This window comes from Neolamprologus multifasciatus, chromosome 10, assembly GCF_963576455.1.
Source record: "Neolamprologus multifasciatus chromosome 10, fNeoMul1.2, whole genome shotgun sequence".
NCBI lineage: Eukaryota > Metazoa > Chordata > Actinopteri > Cichliformes > Cichlidae > Neolamprologus > Neolamprologus multifasciatus.
Genome location: NC_140448.1, coordinates 25233313 through 25259992, shown reverse-complemented (window position 1 = coordinate 25259992; position 26680 = coordinate 25233313). Strand labels below are relative to the sequence as shown.

The window sequence follows — 26680 nt, the reverse complement described above, 5'->3', positions numbered from 1 at the left end:
AGATGGAGCTGGTTTGAGTCGGAGGCAGTGCTGGAAGCATTTGGGGGGGAAAAATCAGAAGGAATTCATGTTTTCGTCTGCAATGAGAGCCGATCAGTCTGAAAATGGAGAAAACTCAACCAACTCGGTGAGAGCTCAGGATGATGGAGCTGCTATTAACACAATAAGTGGCATGTTTGTGACGCCTGAAGAGCTAACCTTAACACTAACCCCTCTGTTGTGTGGGCACAACCCCTGGAGGCCAGTGTGTGTTCAGAAATCTGCGATTTTAAAGTTTCCTCTGATATTCTTTAATGTAACCCAAAATAAAAATAAATTTTAAAACGTTTTCAAATTTTTAAAAATAACGTTTTTGAAATCGGCAGGCATAAAATACACTTTTTATTTTTAAATCAAACTTCTGACATGGCTTTTTAACCCGATGTGACTACTTAACTGAGCCTTGTTTGATTGAACTTCTAATTTTTTTGCTCGTTTAATGACCAACAGATAACATAATAACACTTTAATTATGCAGAGTTTTTTGTATAAGAATACATCTTTTATTAATAATTCCCACTAGTTAAACGTAAACTACGTAACATTTACACTTAAACCGTTATTTGGCTCAGTAACTATTAATCCAACCGATTGCTCTTTCAATAGGCTTTTGTAATTATTCTAAGACAGTGTGTGGAGCTTAGTGATGTTATACTTCAGGGAGGACCTTCCTCTAATTATATATGATGTGGTGTTAATGAAAATGCAATGCAATCTAAACGTTTATTACACTTTTTTGGTTTGGTATTGACACAGGAGGTGTGTTTGAAAGACAGAAAGAGACAGACCCACTACTGCCCTCTCACCATGCCTGGTGGCATGCCTGGTGGCATGGTGAGTGGAATGATAAACAGAAGCTTGTGCTATCCATGTCAGCAGCTGAAAATAGAGGCTAACCAAGAGGGTCTCAGATAGCCCCTGGACTCCATATAAGTCTGGTCAGCCTGCTCCTGGCTTCCTTTGTGTGTAAGAGAAAGATACCATGACATGTGCACCTGGTGTCAGGGTTGCAGGCTTTATATAGAGCCTCTAACTCAGTAAACGCATGTTATTTCTTTTTTAAAACTTCATGGGTCTGTGAGGTCAAAGTACATGACTGCCTGGGAACACTTGTGTTTGCCTGTCCATGTGTGGAACAAATAATGTGGTGGTGGGACACTGACCATGCAAAGCCCGCTGGCTAAGAGAGGGAGATCTAATTGGAGGAAGGGTACCTGAAAGTGCCCCCAATTGGCCAGTGTCCCTGATTCATTGGTCTGCTTGAAACTAAACAGAGAAGGCAGATACACAGACTGACATCCCAGCAAATCGCTAAGGTTTATTCAGTTGCTCCCTTTAGGAATCTCAGCGGATCATTTCCCTCATCTCATTATCTCCCTTGCATCCTGTTCTGTCACACCAGCCAGTCTGCATGTCCTCTTTCAGTTCATTAATCTTCTCAGTGGTCTTCCTCTTTTCCACCTGCCTGGCAGCTCCAGCATCCTTTGCCCAGTATGTGCATTATTCTTCCTCTGCACATGTCCAAGCCATCCCAGCCTTGGCTTTCTCACGTTGTCTCCAAACTGCTCAACCTGAACTCTCCCTCTAATGTACTTATTTCTAAAGCTGTCCATCTTTAACATCTTCATCTACATCTCCTGGCTTTCTGTCAGTGTCTGATCTGACATTTTGATCAATTGATCAATTTTGTTGTTGTGGAACTCACCCATAAATTACTGCCTCTCAATATCTCTAGCTATTCCAAAGCTTCTTCCAACTATGTTTCAGTTCTACTCATTGGAAATGTAATTTCATTTTTGTTTAACTGTTCCTACTCAGCAAACTGCCTGTGTAAGTCACAGAATAGAGATGAGCCACACATGAGCCATGCACTTATGTGGTCCTCAGTTTTTTCCACTCCATGTACAGGAGGACTAAGGAGGACTATAAGTGGGATGACACAATAACCTTGACATCTTTTGGTTACCACAAGTGACTTTCTTAGACTGGTCTTGTGTACCCTCAGTACTGGTGATATATAGACCAGACATCACTTTCTGGCAGGAGTAATGCCAGCTGAATGATTGTGAGATCCCCTCTGAAATCCTGGTGTTTTCTCTGCTGAGGGAATGCTCATAAGGAAGTTGACTGGTGTTTTACTTTTGAATTCCTTTGGATAAATCATCTTTTTTTGCCTCTTCTGACAACAGGGCTCTTTTTTCTCTTTTGAAAGTCAATTTTTCACAGTTTTCTTTCTTTGAGTGCCATTTCAGCTATCAGAGAAAAACTACCAATAGCTTTTGGTGAGAACAAAAGCACTATTCATTTATTTTGTTGGTGGCATATTCTTTACAACATATTTCATTCTTGATGGAGGACAGACTTTGATAGTGAAAGCAAGGATTATTGAGCCAATCTAAATTGAGGACTTATTGTTACCATCGTTACTGTAGTGATATTTATTTCGTAATAGTTGTAACTTCAAAGCCAATAATACTTCCAGTGGATCGCCTACTTGTGCTACAGTTATGTCCATTTTGTCTACCCAAATGGAAATGAAATGCCAGCCCATCACTGCCTCTAATGCATGGATCCGATACAGGAAGTTGTGTGTAATGGTGATAGAAAGATCTAAAGTCTGCCTGGTGTTTTCGTTCTCTCAGCAGAGTGAAATGCTGATCAGCCAGCTGAGGGAGATCACTGGCATCCAAGACCAACAGATCCTCTACAGAGCCCTGAATGTAAGGCCCAACAACTTAGCATCAGTTTTTAGAATCTGCAGCATCACATGTTTTGGGTACTACAGTTGTTTGACACTATGACTTTCAGACAGTAGAACAACATTCACGGGATCCCCATGGCTGAGAGATTTGTAGTTTTAATGTGATTAAAAAGCTTGTAGGCCATTTAAAACACCATGAACCACAAACTGATAAAGCTAATACCATTTCTTATTTAACCTCCTCAGCAGACCAGCCTCAACAAGAATCTGCTTTTTTCACTACATTTTAATATGATTGTCTATATAGTCGACTAATGAAGGGGTTTAGGTCATGCTAACCTGAACTTACATTTCATGGAAGAAAAGGTTTACACTTTACCACTCATCAAGCTTCTCTCTACCTGTTGCCACAATATTTGAAACGTGTTATGGGCTATTATAAAATGATGACATTATTAAAGGTACTAAATGGACACGATTTATTCCAGACATTCAGGAAATTGTTTATATTTAAAATGATTTTTGAGAAAGAAATGAAATACATAGAGTAAAGACTAATCTGAGACTAGTGTATGTATTTTTTAATTGATTATTTGCCCACATCTCATAATGGTAAAGTATCTTTACAAACATTCCTAGATTAATATCCAGATTCCCTAAAAATATGAAACATTTCTAAGTTATGCTACATCTGGTAAATGCATCTCCATTTAAATGCAACTTTATGAGTAATGCTGCTAACAGATAAGCTAGCAAACATCCTGAAGCCATGCTAAAGAAATCCAAATGATAATCTAAGTAATGGTGAGAATTCTGCTTTTAGCTGGAGAAATATATTAGACAGTTTAAAAGGTAGGAGATGTTTTATAGCAAGATTTAATACCATGAAGAACATGAATCTAAAACTGTTAAACTGTAGCAATCCATTCCCGCACTATTAGCCGGCTAAAGTCTTTGAAGTGTAAATTATGTTAAAGACCCCATAGGGTCCCATTTTTTCACTCCAGCACTCTACCTCAAGCTTACAATGTTTAAATACAGCTGCATATGAAAACCCCGTTAAAAGATTGAATGAATTGGAACATCATAAAAGTAGCAGTACATTAAACACACTGGTTAACTTTCACAGGCATCGTGTAACCAGTTGCAGACAGCAGTAGGGTTATGTATTCGTTTAGTCGTACAAGTCTAAAATTGTTGTTTAAAGCACAATCGACTGGATAAGGCCATGTGTTTATATTTTGATTTGTGTGTCTTTAAAATGTGTTGATTTATTCTTGTGATGTATTATTAGATGTTGCAGTCACAGATAAAATCCTCAATATTTGTTCCTTCTTCTCTCTCCTCAAGGTCAGTCAGGGGGACATTGGACATGCTGTTGGACTGCTGACAACCCAGACTGCAGAGGTTCAGGACCCTGGAGAACCACAGGAGTCAGGGACATCTGGAGAGGCTTGGGAGGGCCAGAAAGGTACTCTGGGGATGCAAATTGACACAAAGCTGATAGCAGAAGTGACACTTCCAGCACAAATGCAAACTGAGCTTAATGGATGAATATAAAGAAAGCTTTACTATGAGACACTAAAAGAGAAGAGAAGACAGCAGTAAATGCATTCAGTTGGCCAGCAAAAGGCTGTTGGTTTGAGTCCAGCCGGAGACACAAATCTCCTTTGGGGTGGCGTCAAGAAGGGCATCCAGAGTAAAACTCTGCCAAATCAAACATGTGGTGACCCCTTGTGGCAAGGGGGCAGCCAAAAGTGGCTACTACAGATTTGCCAAAATTGATTGACTTATGTGTGGCGTTAGGGAAATTAGGTATGAAACAGATAAGGAACACACTGCTCTTCAAACACAAGTAAAATGTAAAAAGAATGTGTCAAGCATTTTTTTTCGAGGTGAACTTACACATATTTTAATATACATTTAAAGTATTGCCATTCATAGCCGTCTGTTTGGGGATTTTAATGGTAAGTAAGCTAACAGGAGAATATCTGTTATGGGTCATCCATTTACTTTAGTTGGAAAACAATGTTTGAGTAAAGGCAGAGTCACATAGAAGAAACAGAATTTTATTATGAATTATAGGATCTCTGTTGTAACACTCTTGTGTTTTTTTTGTTCAGGGCTTCCTAAAGATGAACTGCAGACCGCCATAGAACTCAGCCTGCAGGAGTCCCACAAAGCCCAGGAAGAGGAGCGAGAATTTCATAGGTAAAGGACAACTTCTCATTTGATACAACACTTGTTTTTGGTTTAATTCACTTTTTAATTTCAATAGAGAGAACTATGAAAATTAAAATGTTAGCGGCATGAGTGTTTTTCCTCTCAGGCTACTAAATGGCCATGGATTCCACAACTATTATCTCGGCTGTGTAAGTGTTACACAGCCAAAACTCTCAGCAAAGGTCACTGCTGACAGCTGACAGTTCACACAGAGCAAAAACACACAAAACAGTGTGGTCTAGCAGTTAATCTGAGATCAAACGTAGATAAAATAGCAAAGAACTTTAAGTGTCTGGCTACACTTTCTCTCTAGCCATGCTGGATGGATTGAAATGAAATTTCTTTCAGATGATAACCATCTATCAAAGACCTTGATTCATTGACCTTTGATGAAAAGGAGATTTCATTTATTTAATCATAGATGGCTCTAAGATGATTTAGCTCCATGTCTTTGGGGAACCTCAGATTTCTTAACATTTCATCCCACGCAGTGTTTCAGTTTACACTGAAAATGGGTAGTTATGGTGGTTTTGGTCCAGCAGTTCCCCACACAGTTTACCCAAGGACACTTGGGTAAACTGTGTGCAGCTTGGGAGCTGCAGTTTTAACACTGAACCTGGAGTTGCTTCCAGTAACAGGCCAGCGTTTTGCATTGCAGCTCTTTTGCCACTGAGATGTGAGCAGATGAATAGGGCAGTCGCTTCAGTATAGTTCATTCACCATGAGCTGTTCTTCATTTCAAATGCTGGATTTAATGTATAAGCATGTTGATGCTCATAATCCCCACAATACTGATTACCTGTTAGACTCATTTGCTCCTCTTGATGTACATTTAATGTTTTTCTACAAATCTTTTTGAGGTGATTTTACTTATAAAGATTACATTATACTAACCCTAACCCATAACACTGGGAATGAGTTAACCTGTGTTCAATAGCGTTGTCAGATAAACCATTTTAAAGTGGTAAACTGATGTTGTGCAGGGCTCTGGAAGCCAGTGCAGAGGAGAATGCTGCGAGAATAAAGAGGAAGAGATGTGAAGCCCAGAGTGAAATGTGTAGCCCTGCAGAGTGGATCCGTCAGGAAGACTGGCCTGTGGGCATTCGTAATGTAGGAAACACCTGCTGGTTCAGTGCTGTCATCCAGGTGAGGACAAGGAGCTTTTTTCACCTAACAAATAATAAGATGAAAAGGGAGCATTTTGGTTACAGAGGTCAGATTAATAACAACAAATGTCCATAAATATAACCGCTATCATGCTTCACAGAGAGATACTAAACAATCAAAATGTTGCTAAAATCTATTATTGCTTGTAAAATAGTGTAATTTATTTATAATGAAAAAAAACTCAATCATCAATATGATCAAATAGGAACACATGATATTGTAATGCCATAAACGTCCTGAATATGTTGATATAGAATGAGATCCATGTGAATTTAAGCAAATGGATGTAATACTTTAATTGACTTGTCTGTAACAGACTTACTTATAAGTCCATATAAAATAACTATCTTAAAATTTAAGTATTTAAGACAAGTTTAAAACATATGGAAGAACAAATATGCAAAACATAACAGAGAATCTGTTGACTTATAACAGATATTTACCACCAATTCGAGGAGGAATTAGGAGGTTGAGGGTTAGCATTAGCAGTCACAAGTGTTTTAATTTTTTTTTCTTTTTTTTTTTTTTACTTTTTGTTTTAAGTTGTTTCATTTAGTTTTCTAAATTGATTTTCTTGGTTCATTTTTGGTTGAAAGCATTTTGAGTTTAAGTCTTTTTAATTATCATTGTATAAAGGGCATATGTCAGAGGCAAGATTTAGGAAAATCAGTTCAGGTATTACAATAAAAACACTACTTTTTTTGAAAGCAGCTGACTCACAATCTTGTAGACATCTATCGTCTCAAAAACAAGTCCATCGAAGCCTCATCAGCCAAGCTGTAATAGCTTAAGCAGTAAACAGTTTTAAGTTTAATTATAGTTGACTGTAATAACCCCGATACCCACTAACATAAATTAGTGTTGTATTTTTAATGTAGTGTATATATATAACACATGCCGATGTTAGACCCATATGACACTTGACCACAAAAGTATTCAAATTCATATTCAGAAAACATAGCGACACCTAGCATGTATTCTGTTGCATGAAACTCATCACCGATCTCCACCTGTTCTAACAGTCTCGCCTCTGTTGCTCCCAAGACCTAAATAGCTCTTGCACTTAGTTCAACAAACATTTATAGACTTGGAGTTTCCTTTCAAAGATTTCTAACTTCTCTTGATCCAGTGTCAATCATCACATGTCTGTTTTGCTTTCAGCAATATCTGTCACCTAGTTTTTCCATGGTAAAATTTGACCACACTGGGTTAAAATGTACAGTACAGACATCTTTTTAAAGCAAAAGCAGAACCTGTTCAGCTACACAAGAATCTCCCTTCTATCTCACCTTTTCATCAACCCTCTATCATGCTAATAAAGTTAAACATCTTCCCGGTGAGCTTGAGCATACAGTATTAATCTGAGCTCTTAATTCTATTATAAGTCCATTCCAGCTAACTTAACTTTTCCAGGCCTATCAGGTAGCTCGGCAGAAACCAGAACCCTAACTGAGATACACCGGCTATATTGATAATTAAATAGCGAGCGAGGACGGAGTGAGCGGTGGCAGCCTGAGTATAAAGTAAACAGAAGTGTGGCTGTGATTGTTTCTCTCTGTTAAACTCAGATATGCTTCCATATCCGTTAAGAAGTCCCACCCGCATATGACGGGCTTTTATCTGGAAATTGAAATGGGGGAAATAAGGCCGTATTGTTAGAATACAAATGGTGTTCAGATCATACCTTTTTTTTGTCTGTTTATTTGACCAGAGTCACTTCCTTGTTTTACAACTGAGCTGTTGTAGATTCAACAGAGCTTGACTCGTCGTCTCCCCTAGAAAATTTTTATGCTATCAGATTGAGGCTGAGTGACCACGTGACTCAGTTGTCAGCTCATATTTCCTCAATTATCCTTTGTGGACTAAATTGCAGTAAAACTGAGATAAACCGTAATTGAATTTCCCTCTGAAATGTAAATGCATATCTTGATACTCAGAAGTGCTTATAAGCTCCCATCAGCCCTGCACATGACACATACGATTAGTAATGCATTTTAATGCATTTAGTTTATCCTGAGAAACACAGGTATCTTATGACAAATTGATATGGGGTTTGTTCCTGGCTGTAAAAATATTAAGCTATTGACATATACCGTTATAAAACCTTATTTTCCGACTTGCTGACTTCTTAGTCTTTTGCATATTTGTCACACTTACATGTTTCAGATGGTAATGAACTAGTGATTTGATTCAGGTGTGTTGACCCGAGGGGTCAACACACCTGAGGGTAATATCTAAAACCTGCAGGACAGCGGCCCTTGTGGCCTGGAGTTTCCCCCACCCCTGTTTTACATCATCAATGTAACGTTCCCTCCCCCCCCCCCCCCCCCCCCCCCGAGAAAACCTAAATAAATAGCTCAATACATTTTTAAGTAATAAATTGCACCCATAAAATACGGAATGTAGCCAATTTATGTGTCTTTTATGAATATTTTTTGGCAATAATTTCAGGGTTCAGGCTTTAAAGGGTTAAACAGGCTGTTCATCCTCAAAAACCCTCCAATGTAGCTGAATTAAAGCAATTCTGGAGAGAAGAGTGGGCCAAAATTCCTCCACAGTGATATGAAAGACTCATTGCCAGTTATCACAAACACTTGACTACAGTTCTTGTTGCCAAGGGTGGCACAAGCAGTTATTAGCTGTAGGGGGCAGTTACTTTTTCACATAGGGTTGGATAGCTTTTTTCCCCTTAATAAATATACTCATCATGTAAAACTTTATTTTGTGTTTGCTCAGATTATCTTTGTCGAGTTTTTTTCATGATCTGAAACATGTAAGTGTGAAAAATGTCCACAAATAAGAGATTAGGAAGGGAACAGGTACTCTTTCGCAACACTGTATGTGTTGTGACTCTGGTCAAATAAACAGACAAAAAAAAGGTATGATCTGAACACCATTTGTATTCTAACAATACGGCCAACACTGTAGCCTATAGTTTTGAATCCAGGTGAAACTACACCACAGTATTCATGTGCAGATCAGCCACAACATCAAAACCTTCCACCAATTATTTAACCGCCAAAATATCTCTGACCCGTTGTGGCATGGATACAGGACTTTGGTTGCTCTTTGTGGTTTTCGCAGTTGATGCTTTGGAAGTTTGGATGCTTGGTCGCTGCCTGTGCCTCATGTATTCATCAAGCCATTCCCAAGCAACTATTTTTCCCTGCAGAGCATTGCATTAAAAAAATAGAACTGATGTCATTAGCCTCACCTTTCAGTTATTGTGATGGTTGTTTGATGCGTGAATACTTAATCTACTTAACACTCGCATGCAAATTTCCAAACAGCAAGCTAAATGTCAGTGGCAGAACATTAGCAGTGTTCTTTGTTAATCAAGCAACATATTTGTAAACATATGTCCACATTTTCTCCTCAACCAAGTTACAATAAATGTTCCGCTCTAGCGATGATCTGCCATCTGGTAATCTCCCATATCCAACCTTCAGTGGACGGCTGGATTTATGTGCCTTGTTATGCTGTCTTGTTACAGTCACTCTTCCACCTGCCTGTGTTCAGGAGACTGGTTCTCAACTACCATCTGTCTGAGAAAATACTGGAGAAGTGTAAAAGCCATTCAGTAAGTAAGCTACTGTCACGAGTATATACAGAACAGGATAACACATAACTCTTCTTGCTTTGCCGCTGTGATATAAGGGTGATGAAGTTGATGAGTTTACGTTAACAGGACAAGAGGAACATAGCCTTCATGCAGGAGCTGCGCTGCCTGTTTGCCCTCATGGTGGGCTCTGCCCGCAGGTTTGTGGATCCTTCTGCTGCAGTGGAGTTATTGCGTGACGCCTTCAGGACCAATGAGGCCCAACAGGTACAAGATATGTACAGTATTTGTTTTTTTAAGGAACAACCTAACTCCGCACCTGCTTTTAATACTCTCTGACTTGCTGATAAGGCTGAGGTGTTACTCTCTCAGATACAATAACCAGAGCACGTCTGTCAGCACCTTTTCTGCAGGGCACTTCAGACTTCTGGTTTCTCTGAAATTTGTAGCCACTGCCTCATTGTTTCTCATTAACTACAAGGACATGTAGGCTTTAATGGTCTGCAGTCTCTCTATTTTTCTGCCGCTGTCCTTCTCAGACTCATTTTCTTTATTTTTTCTATTTTCCAGCTGAATATTTTATTTGTGTCTTTGAAGGATTTATAATGTTTTAACTCTTCTAAACCACCATGACAGAAACCAGCCATAATTTTCCAGAGCAAGTCTGCCCACAAACTTTTTTTTTAGTGTCCATTGTAATAGGATCAGCAGACGGCAGGCATCATTATCTGGGTTTTGCACTGAATCCATTAAATTTACATGCAGTCCGTGTTTGCCCTGACCTGCTCTTAGCCAGGTTCTGTCAGGGCCACTTTAGTTAAAAGAGGTTTGTTACTTCATCTGTAATAATTATGAATTTTAGGCTGGGACCTTCCAGTCCTTCTACCTGCATATTTTCAAAGTCTACAGGGAGAGCAGCAACAAGACTGCTTAAGTGAAAAGAGCAGGCATTAAAGAAAGGGGCTGATCTCTGGGTGAATTCAGGAGGACTGTTTCAAGCTGATAGGAAGGCAAAACTCAAATAACGTCATACCGAGTTAGAACCAATATATGCAGAAGAGCCTCTCTGAATGCACAATATGCTAACACCAGGTGTGACCTCTGTCAGCTAAGAACAGGAAACTGAGGCCACAGTTTTTATACACTCACCAAAATTGGACAATAGAAGATGTTGCCTGGTCTGCTGACTCTTGATTTCTGCTGCAACATTTGGATAATGTGGTCAAAATGTGGTGTAAACAACATGAAAGCACAGATCCACCCTGCCTCAACTCAATGGTTCTGGTCAGTGGTGGTGTTGTAATGGTGTGGTGGATATTTTCTTGGCACATTTGGGCCCATAGTACCAACTGAGCATTGTTTAAATGCCTCAGCCTATCACATGTTGCCAACCATGCCGATCCCTTTAGACCACAGTGTACCCATCGTCTGAAAGCTATTTCCAGCAGAATAACGCACCATGCCACAAAGCTCAGATCATCTCAGACTCGTTTTGTGACATGACAATGAGTTCACTGTACTCATTTGGGCTCCACATTCACCAGATATCAATCCAATAGAGCACCTTTGTGATGCGACTAAACAGGAGATGCTCGTCACGGTTGTGCAGTCTACAAATGTGCAGCAACTTTGTGATGCTATCATGTCATTTCCAGCACCTTGTTGAATCTATGCCATAATAATTAAGGCAGTTATGAGGGCACTATAAGGTTCACTCCAGCACTGGCAAGGTGTACCTAATGAAGCGGACGGTGAGATTATAAGCAGGCTGAAACTGTTTAAATAGGATGCCAATTTGAGACTCTTTTATTCCCCAGTAAAATTCACAGAAGGTAATCAGCTGAAGATTTAGCTAATGTGGCTGACTGAGTTCAAGTGTTCAGCATGCCAGAGGTAGTGCTATGCACACCTGGTCATCATTTAGTCTTGATTTAAGACTTCCCAGTGGTCATACAACAGGTGGTCATACACTTAGACAAGCTCCATTCACTGGGGAAGACCATGAGATGATACTGAAACAAGTTGATCTTTTATTAAGATTTTAATTAAGAGCTAAAAGACTTTTTCTTTATCTAACTTTCAGTGAAGATTGTCATGTAAATGTAATAATATTTAACCTTCCCATTTGTTGTTTATATGTTTATGTAGATTCAGCACATACTAATGCTCAGCAGTCCCTTTAGTTCTTAGACAGCCCTTCATTAGGTCTTTATACATCAGAGACAGAGTACAGAAAAAGCACATAACACAAAGACAATTAAATAAATGACTCAGACAAGTAAATTGCCCTTTTTGAAATGTGTCCCTTTTAGGATGTCAGTGAGTTTTCCCACAAACTGCTTGACTGGCTCGAGGATGCATTTCAGCTGGCTGCCAGTGGAAAGTAAGTTTTAAGCTGGTGGCACCCAGCGTGTTTTGTCATTGTCATCTTTAGTGCACTACTGCTTGCTAAATTAATTAAAAATAATGCCATGTTTTACTTTTAGAAATGCAGAAGATAAACAACATAACCCCATGGTCCAGCTCTTCTATGGTACCTTTGTGACAGAAAGAAGACACGAGGGTATGAGTTAGTTTTTTTTATCGGTGTTGTCTATGATTTTCAGTCATCCCCTGGTATCTATGTGATTTTTTTCTCAGGTAAGATGGTATATAATATTGAGCAGTTTGGCCAGTACCCCCTGCAAGTCAATGGCTTCAACAATCTTGATGAATGCTTAGAAGGTGCTATGGTAGAGAAGGAGATTGAGTCGGTTCATTCAGAGCATCATGTCACATCTGGACGTGAGGTGAAGAATTTGATAAACTTAAAATTGAATCTCTCGTTGTGCAGCACGCTCGGCTAGAGTTTGTGAAATTTAATGATCTGCTAAGAAACTCTTTATTTATTTATGTTTTCAGAGATGGTTTAAAAAGCTACCACCAGTCTTGACATTTGAACTTTCGAGATTTGAATTCAACACCCAGCTCGGGCGCCCTGAGAAGATACATAAGAAACTGGAGTTTCCTCAAATCATTTATATGGACAGGTGAGTTTAAAACAGAGGGGGATGGTTCCAGACTAGGCTTGTTGATAACTTGGGCCGCGGTAATTTCTACCAAAATGGTCATCCAACTTTATTCCATTAGTATTTTATGATGTGTGTATGGTGTAAATATTTAAATAGAACTTTGCCACATTTTTAATTGTAGGAATCTTCTTGTTTTTGTGGTTACAGATATCTTCACAAAAACATTGAGCAGACCCATGAGAGGAGAGGAGAAGTAAAGAAACTAAAGGAGCAACTGGCGGTCCTTCAACAGAAACTTGAGTGGTAAGTTTTATCCTTTCTTTTTTTTTTAAGGTCAAATCTCCATCTAATTATCTGCTTTCTTTACTCACAGTTATAAAAACTATGGCTCTGGACCTACAAAGTACCCTCTAGCTGACATGCTCCAGTTTGTGCTGGAGTTTGCTACCACCAAGCCGACTAGCGTTTCCCCAGCTGAAGACTCGAGACAGGCCGCATCGTCACCGACTCCTCCAAGTGCCCCCCTCAGTGAAGCCATTGCCAAAGAAAGCAGGTGTTTGCCTTTTTCAACTCTACTCTTCTTAGAGCAACAGCATTATACTCACCGAGGCCACAAGTGGGATCTTGAAAATGAAATCATCTTTTCATAGATTTAATTTATTCTCAGTTAGTGTGGTTCCACACAGTCCTCTCTTTAAATGGGACATCCTGACATGCTTGTAACTGCTGTGTTGTTGTTCTTGCCTTCTTTAGTGATCCCGGAGAATCAGTTTCATCAGAGAGCCTGGGTTCCAGTGTTTCCAGTTGCCAGAGGACCCCCATATACAAGCCCTTCACTCAGTGCAGACAACCTATTGACTGCCCACCACACCCAGCCCCCCACAGCATCACAGAAGAAGAGCTGCACTTTGCTAAAACCTGTCTTCAGCGTTGGAGGACTGAAGTTGAGAATGACATAAATGGTATGCTAATGATAATTCTCTTTTTATACCCACATTGATATTACCTTAAAGATTTACTTATATTGCTTTGTAAGCATCGTATGAAATCATAATATCCTTCAGCTTTCTTTGTGTTGTGTTTTCAGTTGTTAAGCTGCAAACGATTTGTCTTTTGGTGCCTTGCTTGAGGGTTGATAAGTTCAGAGTGAGTAAACCAAAACAATCAAGCTGCATAGTATAAAACCCAAACATGCATAGAGTAGAGTGGGGTCATAAATCTCCTTGGGTTTTTTACCTTGTCTGGCATATTCCACATTATATAAACTCACTTGAACACCCAGTAATAAAAACACTGTGCTTAAAGATATGCTTCAATAAAACTGCTGCCAAACTGGATACAGCAGATGATGATGATGCATTAATGTGGGTAGCCTTGACAGTGAAATTGCAATGAGCCCTACGCTTTCCAATGACACTTGGTCTGCTACACTTATTCGCCATCTTCAGTGGAATAAAATACATTTCATTAAATATAAGTGCTGCAGGTGAGTAAAGAACAAAAAGTGTACCGGCACAGAGCTGTGCACCTGCACAAAAATAGAGCCAATGTTCTTCTGCTGACTGTGACTCATTCAGGCGCAGACAATGCATCAGAATATGTTAAATGTCAAGATGAGTCATATTTCTTTGAATACGGGTGATAAACATTTGCCTGGCTCTCTCAACTTTCCCATTATGGCACATATCATATAAAATGTAGGACAGCTATGCAAGCATGCAAATTAGTATTATTCAGATTGACTTATTTTTGTTCCAACAGTTGTGAAAATCATTTCCTTTCAGGGTCTGTGTTTATTTTTTGCTTGTTTGCCAGAACTAAAGGCCAGCATTGACAGGCTCACTCAGACGCTCGAGGGCATGTACTCAGACAACAGTCTCTGCCAGGTAAGGCCTGCACACTCACCTAATTTAGCAATTCAATTACATATTTTACATTTGCAGCTGTAGAAAGTGAATGAGCTGAGATTAGATTAAACTTTGCTGATATCTACAGAGAAACAGAAAATAGTGTAATGTAAACAGGACAACAGGACACAAATAAGAACAGGTCAACTGAAAGCAATGTTGCAGTTCATGGAGAACAGCTGATATTAAGTTGGGAAGCTGGATTCCAGTGTTATTTCTCTATGTCTCTCGTGTTACTCTTAGGCCCCCTACAGACTCCATGCAGTGCTTGTCCATGAAGGCCAGGCATCAGCTGGTCATTACTGGGCTTACATCTATGACCATGCTAACCAGCGCTGGCTGAAGTACAATGACATAAGTGTCACTGAGTCATCGTGGGATGAGCTGGAGCGAGACTCCTTTGGAGGCATGACCAACGCAAGTGCCTACTGCCTAATGTACATTGACGACAGGCTACCTCAGCTCATCACAGGTACACCTACCTTTCAGTTATTTTATTTTTAAGAGGAAATGAGAGGAATGAAAGCAATTTTTGCAGAGCGTTCTCCATTTACTTGATGCAAAGAGGCAGTTCAGAGGTTCAGCTGCTCTCTCCAGTGCAAAGATTCCTTTGTCCAACCTTAATATTCAAGAGAGGAAGGCTATCAAACACCTGAGCAGAAACCAAAGCATCAACATACTATAGCTGACAAGTGGAGGTGTACCATTCAAGTCAATTCAACTGAAATATATATATAGTTTTTTAAAACAAAGATTTACCACTTTGTTTATTAGCCAAGATTTATTTGAGATTTTATAGATTTATAAATGTATACCAAATTAGTACATTTCATTTACCAAATTCAAGTAAATTTAATTTTAAATTTTAAATTTAATAAAATGCTCAGCAAATCATTATAAAAATGGTTTGTCAAGAATTCCTCATTCCAGTATTCAGTTCAGTTCAGTTTTAAATAGCTCCAAATCACGACAATAGTGGCCCCAAGGCGCTTTATATTGTAAGATGATGGATACAAGCACTTAGCGACAGTGGGAAGGAAAAACTCCCTTTTAACAGTAAGAAACCTCAGGCAGAACCAGGGTTAGAGAGGGGCTGGAGGTGAGAGGAGGGGGAGACAGGGCAAAAGAGATGCTGTGAGTGTGCATAAATACATGTAGAGTGAATGAAGAGTGAAAGAACGGTTATTAAAGAAGAAAGAAGACTCTGTGCTTCATTGCAAGTCCATCAGCAGCAAAGGTCTGTTGTAGTGTAACTAAAAGATGTTTTTTTAAAGTCACCTGATCCAGCCCTAACTATAAGCTTAGGAAGGTTTTGAGCCTAATCTCAAAAGTAGAGAGGGTGTCTGTCTCCTGAAACTAAACTGGAAGCTGGTTCCGCAGAAGAGTGACTATTCTACCTATAAATACTGTAGTAACCACAAGCCAGCAGTCTGTGAACTGCTGAGTGGGTCTGTCGGGGTGATAGGGTACTCTGAGGTCTTTAAAATATTCAAGACCTTTTATATGAGGGGACACATCACTAGATAGACAGCATCACTTATGTATGTACTTATGTAAGTGCTAAGCAACGTTAAGGATCAAAAAATATGTTTTTTCCTGTAACTTGGACTTATGTAGTGAGATTCAGTAAAGATAAAGGAAACTGAAATGAAAACAATTTATGTAGAAATTATATGGAATTCACCCAGTTTAAGTAGTGGCTAGATACTAGAAACGCATAAACATTTTTCTATGCAAACATTTTAAGTATAGTAGCATATTGAAATACCTATTTGTACAATGGATAGTAATATGCATGAATTCAAATGGCATTACTTGAAAGGCATTAAAATGATAATAAATGACAGTTAATTTCCTAACTAAAAATGTCTTACATCCCACCCAGAAGACACAGATGATGAGACGGGCCAGGTGCTCCATGGCATGGACTCTCTGCCACCCATCCTCAGGCGCTATGTCCACGAAGATAACCGCTGGTTCCAGCAGGAGCTCAGCGAATGGGAGGAGCAGTTCTGCCAGACGGCAACCCCACAGGAAGAGTCCACCGCCTCTGCAGAGCCCACAAGTCCCAGTCTGGATAACATACAGCAGTCACCTGTTGAGCCAGCACCACAGTCAGGATCCTCTACTGAAGAGGTGGATGAAGGAGTTGCTCCAGAGCCACAGCCAGACCAAGAAGCAGAGAAAGAGACAGAACCTGATCTCAGAAAAGAGCCAGAAGGTCTGTAGTGATGCCTGAAAAAGTGAGAATGACATAAAATATTTCATCACCACTCTAGATAATGTGGAGATGTATATGAAACATGTAGTCACTGTAATTATGTTCACACCAGGGCAACTAAGCCAGTTCAATCAAATCTTGAACCTCTTTCAGGAGCACAATATATACAGGATGAGACTGAAGAAGCAGATTAAAACACAAAGTATTATATATCTGTTCAAGCTTTAGCCTAAGGAGCCCAAAAACAGCAGTAGGCATTGTATTTAAAAACTGTATGGACCCAAAATATAATTAGCAAGGATAAGCAATTCTCAATAGAAGAAAATCTAATTCTACATGAAATATTGAACTAGTTGATTGCACTTCTTTGTCCAATTAAGCAGGTGTCAGTTATCACTTTCTCTCCAACAAAATCACCTCCCTCCAATGTAGTTTTATTGGCTGTGTAACAAGAGCCCATCAAAAATGTAATGAACACTTGTTACTGCAGAGCTTTCTTAACTCTAGACAGAAGTCTGCCCTCAGGCTGGACGAATAGACTGTATCATTGCTCAGACCTTCTAGGTGGGGTCTCTAATACCAGATGAGATTAGAATATATCCAGTAATCTAATTATATATTTAGCACTTCTTCTTTTCAAAAGACACATGTAGACTCAAAGCCTGTCTTTCTTTTTTTTTTGACCTTAGCGCAAACAGATTTATCTCCCCCACCACCAGAGGGCCCTGGCTGCCAGCCAGGTGATACCAGCACCCCAACAGTCACTGACACCACGGGGGTCAGCCAGAGCTCTGATTCAGATGAGAAGGAGCTGCAGAATCAGGTGAACAAGTACACAACACCTCGCCCTATCATTCCCTACCCTGCCATGTTGAATATGGGTCAGAAATTCTAGGCCACAAAAATAAAGTGCGTCCATCTGGGTCAGCGATCAGATTTCCCCAGTTAGCATGGTGATGACCCTTCAGGACTTATGTAGAGCTTATTTAGAGACCTATTTAGATTAGTGTACAGATAACAAGTAGTTATTTGAAGTAACTAAGGCACTTTTTGTTGTGTGGTCCTGGCAGATCTCCATGTACTAAATAGAAGTGAAGAAGTTGAAGAAAAGAGAAGAAGGAGGGAGGGAGGGTGGGGCACATAAACGAGAATGATCGGCTTGCAGAACTAGGGGAACCTATATAGATGACAGCCGGAAGGAGCGTGTTTGGAGGCGTGGTCCTGCTCCTGAAATTCCGATACATAATCTCCAATTGTTGTTAGAATTGCAAAGTACTGTAAATTAGACACACTGTTCAAGCCAGGTACTAGACTTCCAGAGCTTACTGGTATGCTGACAAGACCCCCAAAAGCTGTGAAAGCATACGCTGATATAAGAGAGTATATACTAACGTGTTCTATCTGAAAACTTTCTCTGTCAGATCCCTGGCCCTGATGTAGAGCTTTGCGATCAGACACCATCTGACATCCACGTAGAGAAGGACGACCCGGAGGTGGCCGGCCTCGTCTCTGAAGCTGAAGAAGAGCCCCAGGCTTCTGGAGAGGCTCCTGAACCTATCGCAGAGCAAAGCAATGAGGAGCAGCAGCAGCAGGAGGTTCCAGCCAGACCACGACAGACTGAGAATGAGGTCTCAGAAGTGGAGATCCCCAATGTGGGCCGGATCATGGTGAGGGCGGATGCTGACGGATACAATGAAGAGGTAAGGCCTAATGTCTTAATGGAGTGTGATTTAAGCAGTTATAAATACACACCTGCAGCTGATAGATTTCCTAGTCAGTGGACACAAATATAAGCTAAATGATCAAATGTAGGGTTAGTGTAAACGTTGATGGTATGTATGAGATTTAAAGAGATACAATAGGTTTTGAGTCATATATCATATATGTCTTATGTTTTTTCTTTGTTTACCCTTTGGACTAATTATCTGTCATTTCATGGTATAATCATTCTCTTTTTTCTCTACATTGTCATGTCATTTCCCAGATGATGCTAACTCCAGCTATGCAGGGTGTCATTCTAGCCATAGCCAAGGCCAGACAAATTTTTGATAAGGAGGGTCCTGAGGCTGGCCTCATCAAGGTATTTTTTGTTAGGGATATTGATGTTTTTTTCATCCCACATCAACTCTAAATTGCAAAAAATCTGTAAAAGCTGATTGATTTAGTTCTTTAGACCCAGATACTCATAAACTGTCCTTGGATCAACCTGTGTTCTAATTGCAGTTTTTATCTCTCTGCGAGACAGTTTTATTAAAAATCCACACAAAAACAAAAATGCACATTTTATGGGACTTTTTAGCTAGAAGTTAATCCCTGAAGGAATTCCTTTTATCCTAAACTGGAGGTTCTATTGCAATAAGCTCGGGAAGCAAGATTCACTTTGCAGGGTGAGAAGCCTCTTGAAGTATTCTTTCTGTATTTGATAAAGAACTTCTATGAAGCACAGTGTTTCATATTTAAAAAGATTAACATCAATAGCAAGATCTGTATTTTAACTTTGTCACTAAAGTCATGAAATCCCCATATTTCCTAGATTTTAAACAACAAAGAAAATACTTTAACTTGTGAAATGTGCGGTCCTTGTATAAGTCACACTGAGGCCTTAAAGTGTACAATTAATTAAATAAAGCATTAAAAACATTAAAAAATTTCCCGTGGTTCTTTCAGGCTTTCCATGAAGAGTATTCGCGCTTGTATGAGCTCTCCGAAGAGGAGACCACACCACAGGAGGATGCACGTCTGCAGCACGCTCTGGTCTACTTCTTCCAGAACAAGGCACCCAAGCGTGTCATTGAGAGGACGCTGCTTGAGCAGTTTACTGACCGAAACCTCAGTTTTGATGAGAGGTGCACACAGTCCTTGAGTGGCCAAAAAATTTGGAACATAGATGAATTTTATCCATCCATATAAAACAGAGGCATTTCAAGGTTGTAGCGTGTGTGTGTATGCAGGAATAGGAGTGTAATACTGTGGCTGGAAAGGTTTTTACTGAAAGCAGAATGGTAACTAAAAATACATTAGAATATATAGCATGCATATTGTGCCATCTAGTGTCCAGAGTTCAGAGCTGTAACTTTACAGTATCTTCTCATTTCCATGCATTTGCTGTTAAACTTCATTTATCATTTTTGGTACTTACAGAGCCATCAGTATCATGAGGGAAGCCCGGGCCAAACTTCGTCTCATTAAGCCAGAAGACATGGACATGGAAGAATACATGGTACCGTCTCTAGGCTGAACGGATGTTCAGATGTTAAAATGTTTGATTTTTTTATGCAGGGAAAACATCATAAATATGCAAATAAAGAAATTAGTATAATTTTCAAACAGATATTTGATGAAAAAAATGTCATTAGGTCCATGATGCAATATGGCAGTGATCTGTAACAGCAGCTGAGACTTGCCCCCAAAACAGAACAGGGGCAGACATCTGTTAAGTAGCTTCACTGAGTTGAATTTTGGTTCCACTGCAGAGCATCTGTGGAAAATTAGTGGCTCTGTTAACAGATTTGTGGCCAAATCACCTCATTCTTGCCTTTAATAGCAATAAAAGGCTAAAAATCCAAAAGTAAAAATAGACACCCCGCACTGCTCTCAAATGTCAGTTTTATTAAGTATTTTGCGTTTATAAAAACATTATTACATGGTTATCTCAGCTTTATGAAGGAAGTTTGTTTGTGTTCAGTATCCCTAATCTGTGTTTATTTGGGTCTGCGTGGTTGACATTCCAGTAGGGAGCATGTAAACCCAGTGACATTTGTTCACACTGGAATGAGAACTATGTATGTTCCAGCATGGAAAGACAGCTGGGATGGTGAAGACACCAATCACAGACTGCAGTAATAAACTGTTTCTTATATCAAGAATATAGCATAAACCTTGCTATATTCTTAAAACTTGTCTTTGATTAAATGATAGGTCTGGTGATATGTCTTTATATCTGTGCAGCCTCTAACAGTCTGATTTTACTTCTTTTTTTTCTTTTTCTTTTTTTTACAAAATAGAAGTTTTTATTCAGTGGAAAAAATAGGAGGAGTGTAAAAGATGGAATTACGTGATGGTGATATTTCTGTTTGCTCTCTCACAGCAGTGGCATGACGATTACAGGCTGTTCAGGACGGTCTTTGTCTATCTGTTGACTGGGCTGGAGCATTACCAGCACGGGAAGTAGGTGTTGAATATTCAGCACAACCCTACCCGATCGGCATGTGTCTGACCACATTTTTCCAGATTAATATATGGTTGTTTGTCGCATTCGTGCGTTACACATAAAAAAACAATCTCACACGTCACTGATCCTTTTGACACTGCCTATTAAGTTGTGAATTCTTTACACAGAGTAAAGATGCACTCATTTAAAGCCAGGATATACATACCAAAGAATAGTTAATGATAGTACAGTTCAGATATCTGTATCCTTGAATACTATAACTTTAGAGTAACATAACACAAAACAATTTCTAAAAGCATTTTAAATACTTTTCATATGTTTTCAGATCATAAAACTAAATCTTTTTGCTTACATTTTGATTACATTGTGTGGGAAATAACCATTTCTTTTCTTACAAAAAGTGTATTTTTTGTGTAATATGATAGCAGTTGTTGCCTTTCTGTACTGCAGGATGCAGGAGGCACTGAATTACTTGGCCCACGCCTACGAGACCAACAGCACCCTGCTGCGAAACGGAGAGAAACGTGGTGTGGACAAGTCTCTCATTGCTGTTTACAGGAGGAAGTGTCTCACTGTGAGTAGGACTATTTTCCACTCCGTCGAATTGCAGATAGATCGCTGAGCTCGATCCTTCTCTATAAAGTCTGAAATATCAATAAAGAAAAATGATCTAAAAATAAGAGGTTTTGGTTTGCTTAAAATAAGATGTTTGCGGATCATTAGAATCCATCCTCTGGGAGTGATCCATGTCCCCCTGACATTTTCTAAAATATATTTCTCTCTACCAAAAATGTGGATAGAAGGACTGACTGGCCAAGAGGGCCATATTTAGGAGAGGAAATGTTTTGATAAGCTGCGCTTGGTTTAGTTTCCCATTACAGCCCGTATAGTCGGACAGTATTAGAGCAGGAGTAGATTTGTTCTCCAGTGTATTGAATTTTATAAAGTATATTGACTTGTGACTATTAAACCCAGGTTCATTTATTCTTTTTTATTGGAAACGACAGTTCTTTAATTGCTGTTTTGCAGCTTTTGATGATGTCTCTTGAACCTTTACTTTTAAAATGCCCTACATTTAAAATAGTTTAGTATCAACCTCATTTTGAATTTGATGGCGGCAACACGTCTCAAAAACATTGGGACCAAGGCAACAAAACAATGGAAGTGTGAGTGGAGCTAAAAAGAAACCACTGGAGGAACAATTTTCACTACTTAGGTTAACTAGCAACAGGTCAGTTACATGATTGGGTAACTAGTCAAGCAGCGTTTCTCATAAGTAAAGCAGACAGAGGTTCACCAATCTGTAAAAAGAAAATGTGTCTACCAATTGTGGAAAAATTTCAGAATAATGTTCCTCCATGTAAAATTGCAAAGACTCGTGAAATATGACTCATGAAATATCATAAAAAGGTTCTAAAATTTGGAAAAATCTGAATGCCTGTGATTTTCAGGCCCTCAGGCAGCACTATAAGAAAATCAGGCCTGATTCTGTTATGGAAATCACCGCATGAGCTCAGGAAGACTTCCTGAAACCGGTGAACACAGTTCCCCATATTATCTGCAAATGCAGGTTAAAGCTCTGTCACGCAAAGAGGAAGCCATATATGAACATGATCCAGAAAGGCTGATGTTTTCTCTGGGTCACAGCTCATTTAAAACGGACTGAGCAAAAGTGGAAAACTGTTCCGTGGTCAAGGACGCTGCATCCTCTGGACAAAAGAGGAAAGGGACTATCCGACTTATCATCAGCACTCAGTTTAAAAAGCCTGCATTAGTGCCTATGGGATTGGCAGCTTACATATATGGAAAGACTCCATTAGTGCTTAAAGATATATACAGGTTCTAGAACAACTTGTGCTCCCATCTAGATGACAGTTTTTTCAGCTAAACCGCATGCTGAATCTATTACAACAGCATGGCTTCATGTCCTGCAGTCCAGACCTTAAAACAGCTGAAAACATTACATAAGCATAATCAAATGAATGAGATAAAACAAGGAAGCTCAGGACTGTTGAGCAGCTAGAATCCTCTATTAGACAAAAATGAGACAACATTCCCAAAAGTTCAGCAGCTGTTTTCCTGAGATCCCAGATGTTTACAGACTGCTGTTAAAAGGAGAGGAGAGGGCTACACAGTGGTTCCGGTGCTTGTGATTAAAATATAGGGTGATAACATGTGCAAATCATTGTATTCTGTGTTTTTTAACACTTTACACAGCATCCTAGCATTTTCAGAACGGGGTTTGTACATATGTCCTGTCATCCACCACACAGGCACTGAATGAGAGTGCATCGCAGCTATTTTGCAGCGGTGAGGAGGCCAAAGTAGAAGAGGGTATTGCCATCATGGATGAAGCCGTCATCCCCTGCCTTCACCTGATGAACCGGGACTCGACTTTACCCCAGGAAGACCGAGATGCAATGGAGGCCATCCGCAGCCACTGGTGCTGCTGCTTGGGCCAAGATATGGATCGTAAGTTTAGATTGTACATCAGTCTGTACTGTCCAGCTCTATTATTCTTATAGCTGTATACATGCTGTCTCATATGATGAGCTAGAAGTTTTAATTACAGCGGCTCAAAAAGAAATAAATATATAAGGTGGCTTGCTGCCATGCTTTTTGTGCATTTTCTGCAATACCGACTTTTAGGATGCTTTTAGGTTGCTGTAGGGTTTGCATCAAATGTCAAAATACACTCAATTATTCTTTAACTTTCAATAAACACAAATCATTAATTTTCAGTTAAATGCAACTGAAATATATGAAAGCAAAGGTTTATTTATTCAAATAATTCATCGTTGAGGAAAATGTGCTTGATATAAACTGGATGTATACCAGTAAAGTAAATTTCATTTGACCAGATTCCATTAAATTTTACATTATGACTTATGTAACAAAATTATATGGAAAATTCACATGTAATCAAATTACTTTAAGTCAGCATGTTGATGCATCTTGAATAAATATTTTATGTGTATACAGTAGATGAGGATCCCTTATTCTGAGAGTTTGAAATACATTTAAATTAAAAGGAATGTGGGACACGGGCATAAAGGCTTATATTGAGTCAATACAGTATAAAGTTTGCATACTCAAAAGTGCTTTCTTGGTACAGTAGGTGCACCCTTAGATGACATTTTGCTGTAATTACACACACACTTTTAATTCTATACCAGTAACGCTGCTAGCTAATTAAAATTTAAACCTTAAATTGAAACAAAACTTCAATAAAGAAAATCAACGATAAACTAAGTCGCCCACTTCTGCTGCTCTTCCTTTGTGTTCAGACTCATTGCAGGTGAAGCTCGGCGAGTTGCTTCCCAGAGTTCTGGACGGTTCAGCTGACACAGTAGTCCTTAAAGACCCACCCAAAGTCCACGTCACCCAGGCCTACGACCTGTGCAGTCGCCTGGCTGCTGTTATGGAATCCATCCACAACACCTCAGTGGTCATTGTGAAGTGAAATCCCAACAACTCTTTTTAAACTGTGTATCTTAACTGAAAGTGTCCCGGGTGATGGTTTCTTCTCCACCGACAGACTGTAGGGCTGAGACATCATGTAGTTTTAGCACAGATTGTTTATTTTAGTATATCTGCTGTTTTGCATTGCACACTTGCCTTGTTCACATAGCAAACCCTGTGGGTAAATGATGGACCATGCAGGGCTGTCACCACACAAATACATAATTATTACAAGAACACATATTGTGGCATTTTACCCCAAAAGCCTCAAAAAGAAGTCAATGTTCTTCTCAAGAATATTAAGGTATGCACTTTGACTGCTCACCATACGCAAACAGCTATAATGTGTAAAAGAGGTACAAACTTAAAATTTTAAAGACTACATCACAAGTTTATGCAAAAAGAAGCCCAAAAGGTTGCAGTATTGCTATGTTTTGCTGGTACAAGATGGAGAACCAGCAACTCTAAAGTGGGGATTATCTTTTCAGGTAACACCTAAATGTTTGAAACTTGTCTGAAGCTGTCTTTATGTTACCCGCTACAAAGAGACCGATAAAGATTTAAGTAGCTCTGACCATCTCAATTTACAAAACCAGCTCGCTGGAGAACAGTGAGGCATTGAAATTCTGATTGGTGCAAATGTTCATATATGGAAATGTTTAGCTGGGCTACCCCGTTAACTTGAAAAAGTGTTAACAGTTGTCGCTCAGCTCTGCAGTAAGTGACTGGATTGATATTTGGATTGTGAATATACAATGGGGCCTTTTTACAAGACTAAAAAAAACCCACTAAATTTATACTGCACAGAAAATAATAGTGTTTAATAGATTTTTTAAAAATATATGTTTTATATTACTTTATTATCTTTGAAGGTCTATCTGTAAACGCTGTAAGCCTTTTGAAAGGAGACTTGATATTGGAAATCCTGTTTTGTGTCGCAGATGCAACACGTTATCGTGAATGAATGAGGATTTCTAGATGAGCTACTGTAACAGCCATTTTTGCCCACTGATTTCAGTCTTTCACTTGTGCTCTGTGATGATACAAATAAATGTTTTAAATACTCTCTGCGTGCTTATTATTGAGACTATTATTGTGACTTGTGTGGGCAGGCTTTGAAGCCGTTCCAGCTGTTGTTCCTTCCCAAAACCAAAGCAGCATCACAAACACCCAAACAGAATTAATCTGCCTCCATCCTAAGGAGTTTGGCTGTTCCCCAATAAGTATTAAAGAAAAACAAATCAATGAGCAGCAATGTTTGGGGATTTTTTTGCATTATAGTAAACATCTTATTTTGGATAGATAGCACATATGCCATGTGTTTTAATCCACAGAAGATAATTGATAATACCCATTTCCGGGCTGGCTGCTTCTTCCAAGGAATCATACTTTATTGTATTTTTTTTGTTTCAAGTTGCCTTGTGCACTAGTTGTCTTTATGCATATAAGACAAGGCTCTGTCGTGGTTTGGTGTTTCAGCCAGTGGTGTTGGAGATTGATGGAATTATGAACACAGAAAAGGACCATCACATTTTGATCTGCCATGCAAAATTATCTAGAAAGTATCTGACTAGCAACAGCTTCAACATGGCAGTAATCCCAAACACACTGCGCAGATGCAGTAAATGCTTACCTGGTTAAAAAAGACACAATTGAACACTATCAGCCATGTATTGGCCTCAGAGTCCAGAAGCAGTGTGGGATCATCTTGACAGAGAGCAGAACAAATGCAGGCAGCATCCAAAGAAGAGCTTTGAATCTCCATCAAGACCCCTGGAGAACAATTCCTGAAGTTACTTGAAAAAAAAGTACAGGACAGCTTGCCTAAGACAGCCAGTTGCTGAAGAGTAAAGGTGGTCACACCAAATATTGATTTTCAAGCTTGTTAGAATTGTATAAACTATGTTTGTCCTCAAATATTGTATTTTCACTGATGTTTGCTTGCTTTTTTAACTACACCATGTATTTTTCCTAGAAAAATATAATGAAATAAGAAGGGCTCCAGACTTTTGCACAGTACTGTAAATCTACAATAAGAACCAATTATGTTACAGAAGTCAGACACACTTTCATTAACAGATTTCTTTACATTTCTTTACATTAGGATAATACCAGATTTAGTTGGATTTTTTCTTTTTCTTTTACTCCCAATGAGTTAATTTCATCTGCTGATTAGACCACGTGTAAATCTATTGCTATGTATGATCTCTCTGCAGTTA

At 39.2% G+C, this 26680-nt stretch overlaps 1 protein-coding gene across 4 annotated transcripts; it reads left to right on the top strand.

Annotated features, from left to right (window-relative positions):
- The first annotated feature begins 5 nt into the window (after window positions 1-5).
- On the top strand, window positions 6-25527 carry usp28 (ubiquitin specific peptidase 28). Of its 4 annotated transcripts, none has more exons than XM_085173671.1 (27): window positions 27-127; window positions 796-873; window positions 2682-2759; window positions 4091-4211; window positions 4864-4951; window positions 5947-6109; window positions 9624-9710; window positions 9819-9956; window positions 12002-12072; window positions 12176-12252; window positions 12330-12478; window positions 12591-12718; window positions 12908-13003; window positions 13074-13253; window positions 13454-13662; window positions 14516-14586; window positions 14851-15079; window positions 16496-16828; window positions 17518-17651; window positions 18250-18528; window positions 18813-18908; window positions 19496-19674; window positions 19970-20048; window positions 20916-20995; window positions 21450-21573; window positions 23273-23471; window positions 24287-25527. In XM_085173671.1, the coding sequence occupies exons 1-27, from the start codon at window positions 68-70 to the stop codon at window positions 24460-24462; spliced, it is 3702 nt and encodes a 1233-aa protein (XP_085029797.1). In that variant the 5' UTR covers window positions 27-67; the 3' UTR covers window positions 24463-25527. The 4 variants fall into 4 exon arrangements, with proteins under 4 accessions (XP_085029799.1, XP_085029800.1, XP_085029797.1 ...); XM_085173670.1 differs by having other exon boundaries at window positions 16493-16828; XM_085173673.1 differs by lacking the exon at window positions 796-873 and having other exon boundaries at window positions 6-127; window positions 16493-16828.
- The last annotated feature ends 1153 nt before the right edge of the window (window positions 25528-26680 follow it).

Coding starts and splice junctions, on each gene's coding strand:
- usp28 (XM_085173670.1), top strand. CDS start 68: ATGTTTTCGTCTGCAATGAGAGCCGATCAGTCTGAAAATGGAGAAAAC. Junction 128..795: donor GAGAAAACTCAACCAACTCG/GTGAGAGCTCAG, acceptor GTATTGACACAG/GAGGTGTGTTTGAAAGACAG. Junction 12,073..12,175: donor CAGCTGGCTGCCAGTGGAAA/GTAAGTTTTAAG, acceptor TTTTACTTTTAG/AAATGCAGAAGATAAACAAC.